At 35.6% G+C, this 19837-nt stretch overlaps 1 protein-coding gene across 2 annotated transcripts in view; it reads right to left on the bottom strand.

Moving 5' to 3' along the window:
- Window positions 1-19837, bottom strand: part of CNTN5 (contactin 5) — a 370989-nt gene that overhangs the window by 188958 nt on the left and 162194 nt on the right. For both annotated transcript variants that reach the window (XM_075050052.1, XM_075050053.1), the window contains one exon: window positions 6262-6357. In XM_075050052.1, the coding sequence (XP_074906153.1) occupies window positions 6262-6357 (96 nt within the window). The remainder of the gene's footprint in view (window positions 1-6261; window positions 6358-19837) is intronic.

Here is a 19837-nt window from a genome sequence, read left to right on the forward strand (position 1 = left end):
AAGCAGTCTAGTAAAAGTGATAAAGTAGAGGATGCAAGAGGGAAACACCTTTATGATTCTTCCAGGGAAAAATGTGGGTGAAGAGATGAGATGACCCCATGGAATTAACCCAGAATTAGCACAGGAACATAGAGTTTAAGGGACTGTGAACCTGTCTTCTAACACTAGTTTTTCTCCCATTACTGAAAAGCAAATTCAAGCTTCGTTAGCATCCAGTAAACGTCAAATAAACACAAAAATATAGTAAAGCCTAAGAGTGAAGTACAGGAACCCTTCAACTCATGATAGCTAACTCATTCAGCTGATACTTGTGCCTCTCAAAACAGTGTTTTTAAAATACTTTATATGTACATTATGATCATTTATATGTTATGGACATGTAGAGAAGTGATAGAGAAGTTGTGCCATCTTGTCCTCTATGTATGACATATTAAGGGCTTATTAAAGAAACTTTTCTGTGCTGTACAGTTAGCAATCATTTTCTAATACCGTTACTTAAGTGGCCTGTTTTTGTTACTCAGCATCATGCTGCCACAATGAATTAGAATGAGTGAAGAACAAACTATGGCATGACATTACAAGAGAAATAAAAAAAAATTAAGATGGGTGTCCTGTATGTCTTCGTATAGATACCCTTACTACAAGTCAACTGTTTGTTAAGTCTAGGACACATATTTGGCTTCCATTTTAACATTAATATAAGTCTTAAGGAAAAAAAAAACCAACAAAAAACAAAAACCAAGCTCCAAACTTCAGTGTTCTTCTAACTCTCACTTTTGTTAGTAGAAGGAGAAGCATCAGGGTATTGGACAGTTCTACCTTCCCAGCAAGCCTAGAAGTTAGGAGGAGATGATAGTTATGTCCAGCGAATGTGAAATGTTCCATTTGCCATCACCAGTTTCATACACATACACCTCTACAAACTACTAATAGAAGGTACTGACTGATGAATAAGTTCTGCTTAGGTTAGGGGAGAGTCATGGCTGGAGGTATGACCTGTCCAGCTGTTGTTTTAGGAATACTGTGAGTGGCCAGTGCTTTGATAGGAACCAGCAAAATGGTCCTCCTTGTTCTCAAGGTGAGAGGAGAAATGTGACTTTCACCTGTACATTGGTTTCTCCTGGAAGCAAATTATATAAATTTCTTTGCCAAAGTTGATTTGAAAAGTCAGATTTGAAAAAAAAAAAAAAAATCACAGAAGAAAACTGGATATTACTTTACTTTTTAATACATACAGAACTATATTGATATCACAAATCAAGGTCAGGAAGAAATCTCACCTGTAGTAACAGGTTAACATGATGAAGTAGCATCCAGTCAGGTCTAGAGAGAGATGGAGATTCACAGATCTAAGTTCATGCAGACTTCCTATGATTTTGAAGAAACTGTAATGGGTAGGTCTATGTACATATGGAAGTTCTCTAATGTGTACTGAAATGCCACTCTTAGGTGCCTAGATCCTGGGATTGAATCCACAGCGTTACGATAACCTTGTGGCCTTCATATACATAAAGTTAGACCTCTGCGAATTGCATTCACAAAAGCCAGCTCAGTAAATGGAGAGCCAGAGGGTGTATGGATGCCTTCAAAACAGAATTTGCTGTGTCCTGCATGCAGATACCTGAGCCAATTGCCTGTAAACAAGTTAATGAGCATACTGAGGGCAGGCTAGCCCAAATATAACAATCTTGTTATCATAACTAATTTGCCTGGAGAAGTGTACTCCTAACAATTCTGTACCTGAATGAGGTCATTTAGAGCCTGTCTCGTTATTTCTACGTATAATTTGTGCAGTATGGGCCTAACCAGGGGAGTTCTAACTAGAGAGCTACTGCACTTCAGTTGGACTTGGTTTCCTACTTGTAGTGGAGCTGCACCCCAAAGCTGCAGTTTTAATGCAAACGCAGCCTTCAGATTCCTTTTGCAGACCCTGAGCAGTGAGAAGTGATTGGTTTGTGTTTACTTCTAAAGTGGTTTTCTGTGTATGTCCAAAGTACACAAAAACAGAAGCTGAGAACAACTTAAAAAAACATTATTTGACATGACTTTCTCCATTTAATATGAGGACTAGGACAGCTGTGTAGGAAATAGAAGAACAGGACAAAACCTCCTGAAAACTGGTAGAAGGAGTTCTATTTTAGCAGCTTGTCAGTTTAGCAACACACTATGCAGACATCTGGAAGATGCGTGGGAAGGACTGTGATCCCTATAGCACTGGCATTAATCATCTTCTGTGAAGAATTTCTCATGAAAACTACAGTTTTATAACACTAAAGGGGAGGCACAAAAGATGCAGCCTATAGCACAGTTTCCAAACTGGGTAAGATCAGCTTTGTCCTTTAGAAAGAGAGAAAAACCAGTTATAGTTTAACATCTGTACAGATGTTACATGCTGTGGAAAGATTATGTAGCAGTGCTTCTTCCAGACGGCAGCGTCCCTTGGAGGCGGGAGGCAGCACGCATCTGCCTTCCCCTGCACGTATCAATGCTGTTCTCATTCCAACAATGGGAATCGTCATTCTCTATTAAGCTCATACTGAAAGCTTTGAATAAAAGCCTTAAAAAGCTTAGCTGAAAGTATTAATTCTGAGGGAAACATGTAAATCTGGATGAAATTTTCCATTCATTTTTAATCTCTCTATGGTAAACCTTGTAATTAAGATGATTAAATGAATGAATAAAACCCTATATTTACATCCTTTAGAATACCACAACGAAAAGCCATAATCCTGTTTATGGGAAAAAGCAGTAGAGGCCTTTTAAAATGGAGACATCAAACAAAACTTGTTTAAGCAGTTAGTAATGAATGAACTTCTCACTTAGCAAGGCTACCTAAGAGTTAACTGTCTAGGAAACCCATCTTGGAGAAAAAAACTAATGTGGGGTAAGGAATAATCAAATGTTATGTTTATGGATGATCAAGTTATTGATGATTAATATATTTCAAAAGGGACAACTTAAGGATTTGCAACAAAACAGTATTAGTAGAAAAGCTTCTAGAATAGACACATTAAAATGATACAGGACTCCCAATGAAGTCACAGGAAGCATTTTTTTGGAGTGATGGTCCAGGAAAAGCAGGAGGTGAGAATGTGCTGGTGGCTGTTTGTCATAAGGAATCTGCACAAAACACTTTTAATTGAATGTATTTTCCTTCACCGTTCTGAAAGAGAGGGTAGCATCTCTCCCAAAAACCTCCCTCATTTTGCAGCTCAACTATTTCTTAGCAAGGATGACAATAACTTAACAAACTCATTTATTAAACCCAAGAAATAATTCCCTTACCTGAATTCACACTGAAAATATTCTGAATATATTTCAAGTGCACTCCCCCTCCCCCCCTTATTTCCTCTGTAAAATATTTAGACAACAACCTAATGAAAACTTACAAGAATTATCTATATATATCACAAGTTTGTGTTTGTTTGTTTATTGCATTACCTTTTGATAATATATCACAACATTAATAAACAGAAATCAAGTCTGTATACATATGCAACTTGTTTTCTGATTAAATTCTTGTCAAAAGAAATTATTTTAGTATTTTTTCAGTCAGTGGTACTTTGTAAAGACTGAGATTTTTCTAGAGTTGTGTTTTGTAAGAATGGAATATAGGTATTATTCAATCAAAAGTATCTACTTTATCTTTTATTTGAAAACATGTTAATAAACCTATATCTCTTTTAATATATTGTCCTTTCACTAAGGCATCTTTCTTTTCCCACAATGATATTGTCATTTTCTAAAAGGGCTCAATCCAGAAATTCTTAGGCAAGTTTATAAGTAGTTATTGACTTTAGAGATTGAGGAATGGGATTCTGTTGAAGGACGAATTGTTTACAAGGTTGTGGAGAATGATTAGGTTTGATATTGTATCATGGATTTATCTCCTGGGATAAGCAAGTAAAAATTATTTCTAAAGGTGCTGATCAATGTGAATAAATCAATATAGCGGAGCTTGTGGTGTTCATCCACAAAAAAATCTCTGTCATCAAAAACACCCTCATAACTCATGGTCTTGTTAATGTTAGATGTTTACACATCTCAAACATGCTTTAAATAGTCTTTAGCTCAGATATATCTACTACACACTACCATAGCTTAGTATTCACTTGAAAGTTTGTCTCACAGGTGATTTTAAAGGTCATAATTTCTTAGGACTATTTAGAAGACAATACCATCTTTGCAAATCAGACACAGAAACTAAAATGGAGCATCCAGAAACTGAATGCTTAAAAAAAAAACCCCAAAACCCCAACCCTGTGTTTTAGATGTTCCTGAACACAAATCTTTGAAGTTCCTCTGCTCTGCAAAAGTGTTTTTGTAGCTGCAAGAGAAGTTTCATATTCTCTGTTTAATTTCGGAATTGAATTCACACAATTCCTCCTTAAAGTTCTGCTTTTGTCCGAAATTATTTTTCACAAACCGACTCTGATCTGGCAGTCATCTTTCAATAATGTCTTGTACCTTATTGTCATAGCTTTGTGGAATGATTTACTGTTGAAATATCACCAGATGCAGAATTTTTTGGAAGGCCCATGGAGGTAGATCCCTGCTTTCCCAGAAGACTCCAGCCACTGTCCTAATACCACTTGCAGTCCCATTGCAGTACCACAAGGACTTACAGCTCCTCAGTATTTTGCAAGCAGGGAGCTGGAGGGAAATTGCATGTGGTTCTGCATTACATGATGACCAAAAGAAAGGGAGGTCAAGTCTACTTCCCATTCACATGAGATTGTTTACATCTGCATATCATTGCACTTTTTCTGCTTTCGGTGATTACTCCTCTACACCGCAGAGCTATGATGACAAAACTATGCCAACAGGGGCTCAAAATATTTTTCTGGAAGTAATTTTCCTGCTGGCATAGCATACTGGTGCTCAAACAATATAAACTAAACCAACTGAATGCTGTCTGTGAGCACAGTAGTTTCCACAGCAGGGGTTTTGCTGGCCCACTGATGAAAATGAAAGATACTAGTTTTTCACCATCAAAGGCAATGTGTGTGTTACAGTAGAACATTGTATTGGAATCTGTCTAAATGTAAGTTTAAAAGCATAGTTTTAGGGAAAAATTTGTAAACAGTTTGATGACATAGAAGGTGCATTTTTTGGAATGACAGCTGTTAAAAGGTGTATGACTACTTCCTTACTAATGCCCATCTATCCTTACACTCTCAGTTTGTTTCGGGAAATAAAATTCAGCTGTGGTGTTGAAACTATGTCTCACTTCTTCTGCCTACATCTTTTCCCTTTCAGTTTACTTATCATAATCAAGCCTTAACATCACGCACTCGATTTCATCACATAAAGACTGTAGTGTTGAACTCAGAAATAGATTATAAAGGCAACCATAACAAAAGAATGTACTCTGAAGAGAGAAAAGCAGAGATGGCCAGAAGATAACAGGTGTTAATTACATTGATAATTGTAATACAGTAATAACTATCATTCTAGAACACATAGAAACTGAACACATTTCTCTAACAGAAACTCAGAGGAGATCTTATTTTCTGTAGCTCTTCCATCTGCAACATGAGTTTTTTCTAGGGCTCAAATTTGGAGGAAGAAAATATCCCCTCAGTACAGACCTTATTTCCCAAAGAGGGAAACGATAGGCTATACTGCATCTATTGAAAAACAAGACATTCTGTCTAGCATTGTGTCTCCAGGTGTTACATGATATGCAAATATAAAGACATACTTAGCTATCTGCAGACATTGCAGGAGTGCCAATTTGAAAAGCAAAAATGTAACCTCTCTGGAATATCTACACTTTCATTTGGGAATCCACAGGCATTTCATGCGTTTTATGATATTTCTGACTTCTAGCAATGATGCAGTTGTACTGGAAACTAAGCTATACAGCAAGAGGAAGCAATGAAAATCATGGCGGTACTACTGACAAAAAAAAGACAATTTGTATTCAACAACAGTATCATGACACTGACATTTGGAACACTTTCTGAAGGCTTTGAAAATCTAAAAGAAATCTTCTGTGACCTCAAGGCAGCATATTCACCACTGGTGGCACAGAGACTATTGTTACGTTCAAGGCAATCTTGTAACAGAAATTCTGCTGCTATTCAGTGGCATTTGCAGTATATGAGCTTTAATTACTCCTTTGGTACTCCAAAAACTGTCAGCAGAACGGTGGATATTTTCATTTTCTCAGATACATGTTGTATCTAAAATACTGAGCATCCAATAATGAGCAAACTATAAAAGACCAGCGTACATGCAACCTGCAGCCTACCGTACCTGGTGAATGAAGTGGAGGGGAGCACATCAGAACAACTCCTTGACCTTCACGTACAGAGACAGCACTTCTTGTCCGACCGCTAAAATTCCCCAGATCTATCAAAAGAATGAAGCATTTTAGTTACATACCAAAGATTTAAAATTTTGTGGCTACTGTGACTTACATTTTATTTCCTCTTGTAAAGCTGACAGTTCCTTTTTTCATACCTTAATCTATAATAGGAGGGCCTTTAAAAATAAATCTATTTCCATTACAAAAAATTCCATGTTGCATCAGCATTTTATTACTCTTTATAGTGCACTTGGATACAGTATCAGAGGAAAAGCAGCAGACAAATTATATACCATTTACAAAAAACATTTAATAGTGCTTTTATTTCTTTTTGCCATGTCCTGTTTGGTTTTTTTCACTATCAGAAGTGATTCATAAGCAGTGAAAAAAAGAAATAAAAGTGGAGAGAACACCTTGGCTAACATCCAGACTGCTGATATTGCTAACGTCATCTAGACAGTGCACAGCACGTTGTGATGAGAAGAAGGGAAAACCAGCCTCATTCGTTCTAAACCCAAACCTGGTCTATAGCTAATTCACTCTTTTAAAATACTTTCCTTCCAATTTCTGCGGTATTATAAACACAATCAAGTTGTGGGTAGATATATTTTCCCTCCAAAAGGTTCCCTCCAGCAGGGGGATAAGGAACATTTCACTTTTTGTACAAAAAACTTTTGAATGAGGCTGTAGGGGGCTGCTATGAACAGGTCATTGTGTTTATTTCTAAAGCCTCTCAACCAGAAGATCCGATTACTCCATTTACCACAGGGAACGCTGGATCTGGATTCACATTTGAGGGGGATATCTATGCTCTAGCATGCATATCTGTAGCAGAAGAGATATGACAACTCAGTTCGGCCATCAGACTGGTGCCTTCATCCATTCCCCAGTGCCAGCAATGCCATTTAAACCTCTATTCACCCAGGGTTTTTCTAGAGACATTTATCTCTGTGATGTGGATGAAGGTGCAGAAAGCTGCAATAAGGGTACCCAAAGACATCTTTGAAAAGGACGCTGAAGCTTCAGCGGGCATTAACTGAGGATCCAAAATATGAATAGATAGGGCCAGTGGGAGCATCTCTCATTGACATTCCATGACCTCTAGTTGTACCTGTTCATTTCTGCGTACAGACCAAGGTGCTGGTATGAGCCAGACAGCGCCGAACAGTTTGAGTAAGTTGAGTGGAATTATCACTTTCTAACTGCACTCAGCTGACAGGTCTCTGTCAGATGCTGAAGTTCCGCATCTTGCTCCATGCCTAGTAGTGCATAAACCTGAAGTTCAATGATTTTCAAAAGTAATATAAGTTGATCTTTGATGGATTTCATAATGGGTTTAGGTGCACTTTTTTAAGTAGACTTATAATCTTTCCAAACTCTTTTTCATATTTCTAAAAGATGTCTTGGGCATAAGCAGAAGTCTAAAATTTAAATGTATCTGTATTTACACTGTCTTTGGCCAAAATAAATCAGTGTTCTCATTTCAACAATAGGTATCATGTTTGAATAGAGAAAAGGTAGATTGGCTTCAGTAGAATTTTAACAAATAATAGTGTAATATTCCCAAATTATACAAAATTTTGTTAAGCAACAGTTAATGAAATATTATATTGCATTTTAAAATAAGCCCACCATGGGTTATAATACAATCTGGTGTAATTTCACTTAAAAATGTCACTTAATGAATGTAACCTGATCGTATGTTCTGCAGGAATGTAATTATTATTATTATTGTGTCTAGAAATTAGCAGGCTGGTATATCCCTGCATAATCAGTTGGTTTGGATGGGAGAACAGCTTGCAATGTGTCCTGGTTTCAGCTGGGATAGAGTTAACTGTCTTCCTAGTAGCTGGTACAGTGCTATGTTTTGAGTTAGGTATGAGAAGAATGTTGATAATACTGATGTTTTCAGTTGTTGCTACGTGGTGTTTAGACTAAAGTCAAGGATTTTACAGCTTCTGATGCCCAGCCAGTGAGAAAGCTGGAGGGGCACAAGAAGTTGGGAGGGGACACAGCCAGGACAGCTGACCCAAACTGGCCAAAGGGGTATTCCATACCGTGTGATGTCACATCTAGTATAGAAACTGGGGGGAGTGGGGGTGGGGGAATCACCACTCAGGGACTAACTGGGCGTTGATCAGCGGGTGGTGAGCAATTGCATTGTGCATCATTTCCATATTCCAATCCTTTTATTATTACTGTTGTCATTTTATTAGTATTATCATTATTAGTTTCTTCTTTCCTGTTCTATTAAATTGTTCTTATCTCAACCCACAAGTTTTACTTCTTTTCCAGACTCTCTCCCCCATCTCACTGGGTTGGGGGGAAGTGAGTGAGCGGCTGCGTCATGCTTACTTGCTGGCTGGGGTTAAACCACGACACAATGAAAAGTTTTCTTAGTTAAGCATGTCTGGATTTCACTTTCATGTGACTTTGAGTCTACAACTTTATGTATGTTTGTGTTAAGTCCTGTGTTTTTCTAACTGATATATCAACCAATATAGTCTGCAATCTATTAAGAAACCAATGCTTAGTTTTCATTTTAATGCATAATTTAGGAATACAATAATCTTTTTCAGTGCATTATTGCTAAATCCTTGTAAAAGCAGTGTGTGTCCTTTAGGATTTTTTTCAAGGTCAGTTTTTGAAGCAAGAATGACACTGAATTTCCATAAAATTGTTTTTGTATTCTTTCTTCTCAAGAAAATATGATTAATCTTCTCTGTATGGGCGTCCTAAGACATGCAGTTTGATTTACTTCTCAAATGCCTTCAAAGTTCCAGACTGTATGTATGAACAAACCTCAGTGTATTTAAAATGTTGACAAAACTTGAACTGATGTGCCATGGCTTCAACAAGTTTTGAGAAGATGTTCTGAAACAAGAATAGCTGCTTTGTGAGAAATACATAGGCCATTCCTCTGTGTATTGGAATAGATATTATCATAGCAGTACTTCTTTCCCCAGCATTTGGAGGAAAAAAATAACCTACGTTGCAGACATCAGAAAAAGAGCTTTAATACTGCTGACTAACTGAAACCCATACTGCAAGTCTGCTGTATGCACTATGAAAGGAGATTTTTAAAATTTTTTTCTTTAGAAAACATTTTGATCAAGGAATCAAATAGCTGAATAAATGAAAATACTGTGAGTTCAATAGTAAAAATTCATACAGGTGTGAGGAGAGATTCTCTGCAATTTATATAGACAGTGGGAGAAGGAAGCAATCTTTTCTACCTCTAAAAAAGTCTCTGAGATTTGCTTTCACAGAGGCTTTCTGCAATTTCCTTTAAGCCTCAAAATAAGTAATCAGAATTTTCAGAAACTTTTTTTTAAATTAGAACTTAAGTCTTTTGATTTCAATTCCAAACTAAATTTGAAATATTGAATTGTTTTTAAAAATCTTTAATTTTGTAAAAGATTTTTTATTTTCTTGAAAAAACTTATAATTTACATATCTCTCCTGGAGGATAAAATATTTTCATTTTAATGTAGAATCCTGTGTCTCCTACGGTTATATGTTTTCATCCTTGAGATTAAGTTTTTACTATCTGTGATGCACAACCTGGAAGCCGGTCAGCACAAAATAAGGGAAATTTGTGACATCTAAATTGTAGTCTCTATAGGCAGAAGTAAAAGTTCTATAGTTTTTGCTATTTTTTTCCTCAGGCGAATAAATGCTATTTTCCAATTAGCTATAGAAACCTCACAGTTTTTTTTCCAATATCTTGTTTTTGTAAGTAAGTGCATTGTGATGGACAAATATTCTTTTTTTTTCTGCAAATGAAAAAAAAAGTATCTTCTTTTTTAGTTAAAAATAAAAGTACTATGTGTGATTCAAGTTTCTATTTGTTCAAGCCAATTAATTTCCAACTAAAGAAGGAAGGTAACAAAGAGCTTTGAATTTCAGCTCTTTTTGGCTATCTGTTAGTTCTGAATTGGATTTCTTGTTAGCATACAGTGAAAAAAAGGATTAACAGGTACAAAAGCAGGGATTTAGCTGTAAAACAAATAAATGTAGGAAAGCTTAAAAAGAAGGAAAGGTGAAGGATCATGCTTGCAGTTCCCCCACATTAAAACAGTAAGCCCAATATGGAAGAATAAAATTAATGGGAAATTTAATTAATTTCCTGCAGATCTCAGCCATTTCACATCCAGCCATATTGAAAAAAGAAAGACAGCTACTAAAAATATTGAAAACCCTCTCCTTTTACTTTAAAAACTCTAGAAAAATAGATAATAAAAGAAAGGATAGACAGAGGTGGGGACCATAACCTCTCACACAGCAGTGCCAGCCATTGGTTCAGTATTCTTGCTGCAGTATAAACCTGCAACGTGTGACATGTTGATTTAATCCCAGCCAGCAACTAAGCACCACACAGCCGCTCACTCACTTCACCCCCACCCAGTGGGATAGGGGAAAGAATCGGGGAAAAAAAAAAGTAAAACTCATGGGTTAAGATAAGAACAGTTTAACAAAACAGAAAAGAAGAAAATAATAATGATAATAATAACAATAATAAAACATCATCATCATCATCAACAACAACAACAACAACAATAATAATAATAATAATAATAAAAGGATTGGAATATACAAAACAAGTGATGGACAATGCAATTGCTCACCACTCACTGACCAATGCCCATTTAGTTCCTGAGCAGCGATCCACACCCCCCAGGCCAAGTCCCCCCAGTTTCTATACTGGGCATGACGTCACATGGTATGGAATACTCCTTTGGCCAGTTTGGGTCAGCTGCCCTGGCTGTGTCCCCTCCCAACTTCTTGTGCCCCTCCAGCCTTCTTGCTGGCTGGGCATGAGAAGCTGGAAAATCCTTGACTTGTTGCTAAGTAGTGTTTGTACCAACTGAAAACATCAGTGTGTTATCACCATTCTTCTCATACTGAACCCAAAACACAGCGCTATACCAGCTACTAGGAAGAAAATTAACTCTATCCCAGCTGAAACCAGGACAGTTGGACAGCCCCACATAGAATAAGTCTGTCCTTCATATTATGATGATGTATATGGCTGGTTGATAAGAAAATGCCTTTTTTTGCTCCATAGGTGTTCATCCTATGCCCTGAAAGATATGATTTATTTACCCTTATCTCAGTGCTAGCAGCTAGCACTGATGATAACACCTATTGTATTATTTTCAAAGCAGTTCCTGGGTATTAGCTATATGAATTCCATATTCTCTAACATGAGGCACAACCTTGACCACTTTGAAAATGCAGTTAAGTGACAGTTACCACTTCTAATGTAAATATAGTATTAGCAATATATTCGCCAAACATGCAAATAAAGGGGGAAATATTCTGCCATTGACAGAAGGATTTGTACAAAAGTCGGAGCAGTTTTTACCACTTAATAGCCTTCCAATTTGTGTTCACTGTAGTTTGCCTTTTAGGCATGCATAGGAGGGATCATTCATTCTCTGTGTTCATCAGCTGGCTGCAGCTGATGGGGGCAACAGTGAAGGGGCAGGTTTTTGTGACCCAGACAACGGTCCACTGCTGATTGCTATGAAATTTGGATCAAATAAAAAATGAAAAACAGATCTTGCTTTATTTTAGGCAATTACTACTTTGGAATCTAGCATGGAATCTGTGGAGGGGTCTGAAATCCATTATCAGTGACAAACCAGTCAATTCACTTTTGAAGTAGAAATTAGATTGGTGAGAACAATGTCCTCTGCCAGCTCAATTATGTGAGTTTAAATTATTTTATGTACAAATTTCTTATGGAGTTTAAAATGGACATTGTATGATATGTATTAAAATATTTAAGGATGTATGCTGAAGATATCTAAAGATAAGTGTAAAACAGGCAATATTCTTTCCAATAAGGTAAAAATAGCTCTACACAAGGTAAAATTCTTCTGTCAGGCCAAGGACAAACTTATTCATCGCATTGTCACTATAGAGAGGGTAGCGTTCCTCTCCTTGTATTTGAAAGACAAGACTAAGAAGTAGACCTTGAGCTAGAATTGTAGCTCTTTAAAAAAGGTAACATTTACAGGGAAAAGAATTCCATTAAAAAGATGTTTTTCAAAATTCCATTATAACCTAAATCAAAAACATGGTTTGACCGTACACTCTCAACAATGGGAAATATAAATGTTGTGTTTAATAGCCCATAAACACAGGCTCTAGAAGAATGAAAGGTAGGTATTAAAAAGAAATGACATGTGTGATTGTATAGGGAACTTTCAAATTGGATGAATTAAATACGAGACTCACAGGATATCAAGATGTCCAAAGAAATTAATAGATCATTTTGTATTGATATACACCTATTTTCTAGGAATACCAGTTAAATAGGTAGACCCATATTATTAGAGTCACTCATTGGACCTAGGAGTAACTTTAAGTACTGAAGACATTAACTAGAAAAAGTGTGAAAGAAGCTCAGACAAAAAGATTTCTGCCATGACAGAAACATCATCTCACCATGGTTAATGGGAAAAGCATACATCTTGAACTTTTAAAAATCCCATTACCATATGACTTTTAGGTGACAAAATAGGGCAACATTCAAGTACTTAGAATGTATCATGCTTATTGTTGCTTTTATTATTTATTACTAGAAAGGTTTTGAATCCTTCATGGATCATCAGTCTGACATGACCTGAAAAACGTCATTTTTTTTTCTCAAAGAAGTTACTATGCAAGTGAATAACGAGACACAACAGAAAGAGAGTACAGAGAAGCAATTATATATTTTAAGTCCGTACACCAGCCACCCTGTGTCTCTGTACGTCTGCAATCCTACTGAAGAGTTTTAAGGAAAGGGGGTGGTTATACAGGTGTTTTCAGGGAGTGCCAACAAAAGATGATGAGGAGCACAGGAGAAAGCTTAAAGACTCCTGTCTGAAAATGTAAAAGACGAAGAAGACCTAAGATACTGTATTTTCTTATATTTAGATCAACATCTTCCAGAATCTTTCTCAGATACTACAATGAAGTTTTTTTCTCAGGGAATAATAATAAAAAAAAAAGCAGTCATGAAGGGATCTTTGAAAAATGCTGGTCCTTGAACATGTTCTTATAAAAAGAAAAGAATTTTCTTTCTACCATGCTGACAGCATGAACTATAAAGTATACACTATTGATTCATTAGCCCTAACCTAAATTTTCACTGGGAAATGCAGAGTAGTTAACTAAAGGAATGTTGTTTTTTCTGTCCCTAATGACATATTTTTATATATATCATTTTTATATATTATAACAATTCAAAAATACCTGGTCTACTGCAGTTAGTAGTATTATCCTCTTTATTGTCCATCTTAATCTAGCTGTCTATGTCTAGTTGTTTTATCTTATAAGTAGAGAACATCCTTTTGTACTTTCTACATTTCCTATCACGGAGAAGTCATGAATCCATAAATACGGCTGATACATACTACCATAATAGAATTTATTATAGTAACAATTAACTATTCTGGTGAAGATAAGAAATATAAAGAACTATTTCCTAAAATGATTTATTGATTCTTGTATGAAATATATAGTAATATTTTTATTTTTTAATTTCCTTCACAAATTAGATTATTATTTATAATTAATTAATATTAATTAGAAAATTAGAACTTTTTATAAAAAGCAAAAAACAGAATTTACGTCTATTTACTATGCCATACTTGTTAAAGGGAATACTACTTTTCAATTAAAGTATTCACCACCTGTGATCCTACATAGATTTTATATAAAATATAAATTGATATGCTTCTTCCACAGTTTTCTCTGGACCAGCTACTCATTTTTTTATATTTTCTAACCATTCATGTAGGGGTACCCCAAGAGTCTTATGTATTTGGAGAACTTTGAACAATTTTTTATGTTACACCTTGTTCCAATAGCATCAATGAATACCATCAATATCATCAATAAAGCTTAATTCTTCCCAGAGCCTTGAAGAAGAAAGGGAATTTGTAGATACCAAAATCTCCCTGAACTTCAGTAGGATTTCTGCACTCATAAATCCTGAAGTACTGGATCAAAGAGAATTAGAAGAAGAAATATTTACATGCAGAAAAAAATAACAAGATTATGTTGAAAATTATAGAGCTGCTATATGATTCAACTTGCCATGTTAATTGCACAATATCTGGGATGTTTGCAGTTACAGCTGTTGATGGTTGTGATCAATTAAATACAACCATTCTGTGTCTGTCATGTTTCATCTATTCTCACAAGAATTATTTCATCATGCTTCTCGGCTGTCTTTCATATCTGCATACTGCAATATCAAGGTAAAACACAGAACTAAGTGGAAATCTTATAGTTAAGACTTTTTCATCCTTCCATTCCGTTCATGATCTGTCATTTAGGAGCAACAGCTAAAATCAAACAATTAAACAACCAACCTTAAGTAAAAAATTAAAGGAAAGATTTTTCAAATACAGTTGCCAACATTTAATCACCAAAAAAAAGTAGGTCAATAAATGGTACTATCTCCAAGGCTTCTGATCAAATAGATTTTCACTTGAGTAATATATGCAATGTGGTTTTTTTGTAAACACGTTGTTTTACATAATGTTATCTGCATCTTGAGAAACACACATTTCTATTTGCATTCTTTTTAATACACCTTCCTGGCACTGAGTGGTATACTAACCTATATAAATTCTGTATACATGATATTGATAATCCTACTTCCTTACTTTTTTCCTTTGTACTTATGAATGCTTCTTCACTTTTTCTTGATTGCTCTTTCAGTCACTTTTTTCAATTAAATTAATTCCAAACATTCAAGCATATATTGCAAACATCATTTCATTTGTTTTAGCTTTCTTCAAATAGATGTAACTTTTCCTTCCTTTAATTAGTGACCAAATATAGCAATGCCAGTTAGGATTTTGCATGATTAAACATGGAATGACTCGCACAGTACAGTTTCTTATAATTTGATGTCACAGAGAATTGACAGTGGCTAATCTCCTCCCTATAGTTTATTGGAAAATCACTATATAAGTGTTGTGATTCATAAGAGACTGATCTGTAGCAGAAATACAGAGGAAAAAAAAAAATAAACTTCTCTGACCACTCTGTGTGAACAAGTCATTAAGGACAAGATAGTCTGTATTTCATTGAGCTAATTCATATTGGAGAGTAAAACATTGCTTATATATATTTAATACTTTTAGTTCATGGGTTCTGGTCCCAAAGATAACATAATGGCTTCACTTCCCTACGTACAGGACAATATTGCAAAACTTTAGCCTCAAAGATCCTTTCTCCTACATCTCTGAAGTTCCAAATCTGGCTTTGCCAAGGCTGGAATTTGTCAGAAGAAAGGGTATAAAACAGTTAAGAAATGAAACTATTCTCAACAGGGAAAAGTGGCAAAGGAAGTAAGCTTTCCCAGGTTCAGAAGAAATGTCACTGAGTTCACCTAAATTAAAAGCTTTACAACCTCCACAGATTCTGCATTTGAGGCTGTCTTGCTTCCTTCATACTACACTGACAGAATACTACCATATTTCCATGGCTTGTTTCATCTGACCTAGTTTAGATCTCCAATTTAAGTAGACATTAATCCTACCCAAGAATTGATTATTTCTCTTCACAGACTGCAAAAGGGACCTAGACTTACAAATTCAAGCAAAGATGTTTTTTAACTTCATGGATATTTTTATTTAGTGGCATAAATCAAGCAAAGGTGCTACAGACAAAGACTTTGCAGAAAAGAAAGCCTGCCGCACCAGGGTCCCTGTTCTGAAGATAACATGTAGAGATATTTGATAATGTTTTTGTTGTTGTTATTTTTTTTTCTGATTATATTTTGCATAAATAGACATTTTGTTTCAGAATTGCAAGTTATATGTGCATGAACTAGGACAAATATAATATCTGAGAACTGCGGTTCAGATCTAAGGCTTGGAGAATGGCATGACTGTTCAGGTTCTGGTAACAGCTGGAGGCTTTCAGACACCATTTCTGTGAGGTATGACATATAAAATTCTGACTCCACTCTAGAAAAGTCATTTTACATTGCTGACTTTTCACTAGACTAATGTGTATAAATGTCTCCATACTTCACTTTTGGTCTGTCATAAAGAAAAGAAGAAGGTCATAATCTCCCAGAAATTATTTATTTGCTCTTCTCTAAGAGTTGTAGTGCCCAATATGACCTACAAGTCAATTGTGACAAGATAACTAAGTGCTTGGACACAACCAAGGAGTAAATCTGCAAGACCTTGGTCTTAGCTGAATAGCTCAACTGGAAATGAAGGCCTTACAAACACAGAGTGTTTCCTAGGTAGCAGCTGGTTGTTACATATGATCCCAAGTAATGTTTTTGATAAAGCAGTTTGTATTGGAGCACTTTATTCTGCTTAATATCAAGGTGATACGAGTCACTGCAAATCACATTTTAGGATGTGAGCATGTAATTGAACAAGTAAGAGTCATCAAAGATAAATAAATTGTCACCAGTCAGCTGAGCTACTATAAATTACTGTCTATGTACTTTAACCTTTTCAATCTCTAAACTAGAATACATCAAGTAAAAGCCCTGTGAGGGTGGTTTGACCATTCATTTAACGATCTAATGTGTGGCCAATGAATGGTACACTATTTATTTATTTGTCATATCATTAAAGTTAAACCTTCATAGAAGGTTTCATAATTTCATGAGATCTTGGCTAAAGCTGTTTCAAATACTCCCTAAAGGGCATTTACTTGTCCCACCTCTCTGTATTCTAATGTTATTCTTCTTTGCCACTTATTTTCTAATTCTGCCACATGCTAGCGTGAGTTTGTTTAGCATGCAGTATGTCTCCTCTCCTGTCCTGTCCTGTCCTGTCCTGTCCTGTCCTGTCCTCTCCTCTCCTCTCCTCTCCTCTCCTCTCCTCTCCTCCCTAAGCTATCTATATAAGAAACAGAATTCAGACACAGATACATCAGTAGTACTACACAGGCTGCCATGTAGTGACAAGGTTGCACAGAAAAGTAATCACAGTCTTTGTTTTAGGAAAGTACATCAGGCAGCAATCTCTCAGTAGTTCATCTGATCATTTAAACTCCTTTATCATTTGTCACAATTATATATTATTGCCTGTTGATCAATAGAAATAAAAGTAAAATATGTTTCCTGAACTAAGTCAGTTAGATGCTCCACAATATGGATTTCTTTAAGCAATCTAATAATTGCTTCTCTTTTAACTGACCTTCCTAGGGCAAAGCAAATTACTGCCAAGTATGTCCCAGCTGTAACAGTGGCACAGACTTCTGATGCTGAATCTAAGCACAAAGCTGTGAAAGCCGTTGGTTTGGGAGTTATTGGTAATTTGGTAGTATTACTAATGCAGCGGGGGAGGATAGCAGAACAGCTTCTCTTCTCATATGGACTGCTGACCATATAACATGCAAGAGAGTACCAAATGTTAGACCATGCTATCTAAGTCTGCAGCCATACCTAACTATAGTAATATGCAATCCTTCAAAAAAAAAAAAAAAATCCTGAAAGACAGATATTTCCATGCAAGTCAACTGAACTTGCTTACAGGATAGGTCTGGGTGTCCTACTAAAGAACCATACTTCCTCCTACATTACTGCTAATGAATTACACAACAAGTATAAGCCTTAAAGCCATGATTGACCATTATCACAGGCCTATGTTCAGACAAAGCTTTGCCACAAGGAAACACTGGGCTCTGTGATACAGGTATTGAGAAGTGTGGGCAAAATCAACCAGTGAGAGCTTAAAAAAAAAAAAAATTCAGGCTAGAGAAGTTTTGAGCCCTGAATACATGAATTCTCCATGTAATAGGAAAACTTCTGTTAGAGGAATCAGACCTGTTCGGAACTGACCTTGTAGGAAGGTACCATAAAGCAGTTGGAACAGTATTCAGAGAGAGCCAGAAGTAAACGAAGACAAGGAGGAAAAACGTTAAAAAGAGTTCTAGCCATTTTAAACATATGGTGTGTGTTTGGTAGAGCAGAATAAATACAGAATATGGTTTTACCAGCAAGGAGAGAATCCAAGCTTCTGTAGTGAATACACAGTATGAAGGAACTGAAAATTCACTTCAGAAAAACAGAAGTGGCAATGTGTTGAAAATAAGGTCTGTATTTTATACTGAAGTGGACCAAATAATTCGAAACTGTGAAATGAAGACTATGAAGGTGGCTGGTCAGATTTTAATATTATGAAATGCTGTAAAGAATGATTTGGATAGTAATGAATATCAAAGGGAAAATCAGAAAAAAAATCCACAGATTAAGTATTTACAGAACAACAGTTTCTGCAGCAATATTGCCAGATGATCATTGAATGGCTTAGAATAAGCAGATCAGTAACCTCAGAGGTGCTGAGAGGATTGTGTCTGATTATAAGGTATTAATTTACAAAGGACCTGACACAGCCGAAGAACTTTACTAACAAAAAATAATGTGTGAAATTCTGCATATGTGATTCTGGAATATTTCAGGACAAGTATCTTATTCATACCTGTCTAGATGGTTAACAATATATATTATAAAAGTAGTTTGTTTTCCCCCACTCCAGTGAGAGTTATAGTTGTTTTTACCAAAAAGGGCTGAGTTTTTGCTGTCTGAAAATCAGGTCCTTTGAAAATTTCTCTGTCACATAAGTATGATATGTTGCTCTGATGCCATACTTGTGAAAAGAGGTTGACAAATCTGAAAGGCTTTAGAGAAAAGTTATGATTTTAATTTGCATTACAGAAAACATCTTACAGTGATAAATACCTAAGCCTAAGAAAAAATAATCTGATGAAGTTAAAGGTGAGAAAAGGAAAAAGACTCTTCCATCATTTCCTTTTCTTAAAAGAAAATATCTGGGCTTCTGAATCAATCTCCTAGTGAGTCTACCCAATCCTACAAATTAAGACTATGTGATTGTTGAAGTTCACTCCTAGAAATGGTCCCCTTGAACTCAGTGGGTATTCTCAACTAATTTAAATATGTGCATAAATGTTTGTATACATTGGAATATGATTTTTAACATAGATTTTATGCATAAATTGTTTACACAAAAAATAATAGCAAACTAAGAGATACTCTCAGAAAAGATAAAGAAGAAAAAATACTGGATGCTTTTCAGTTATGTGTGGGAAAGAATAGGAAAATGGTACCAGATTATTGCAGTGTTATCACTTTAATAATGATTGAAGAAATCTCATTTAAAGGACTGACATTTAAGGATATGGTACCTAAGTACCTGAGGAGAATTGCATCCATGCTATCAATGTAATTTAATATAAACTATTTTGTTTAATTAATTGTAACCCATTTTACATGTTTCACACTCTAAGAAGATGAAATGGGATTTTTATCAGTGTAATTGCAAATTATTGACAAGAACAACTACAGTGGTAGCATACATTTGTTTTATCCAAGTCAATTACTACTGAATATTACATGCTTCCCAAGTTAACAATACCAGCATGGATTGTAGGTTAAAATTAACTGTGATTAAGCTCATTCAAAGTAAAAATGTCATATTAGAATATTTACACTTACTGATTAAGATAAAATCATATCATAAATGT

This window comes from Buteo buteo, chromosome 18 (assembly GCF_964188355.1).
Source record: "Buteo buteo chromosome 18, bButBut1.hap1.1, whole genome shotgun sequence".
NCBI lineage: Eukaryota > Metazoa > Chordata > Aves > Accipitriformes > Accipitridae > Buteo > Buteo buteo.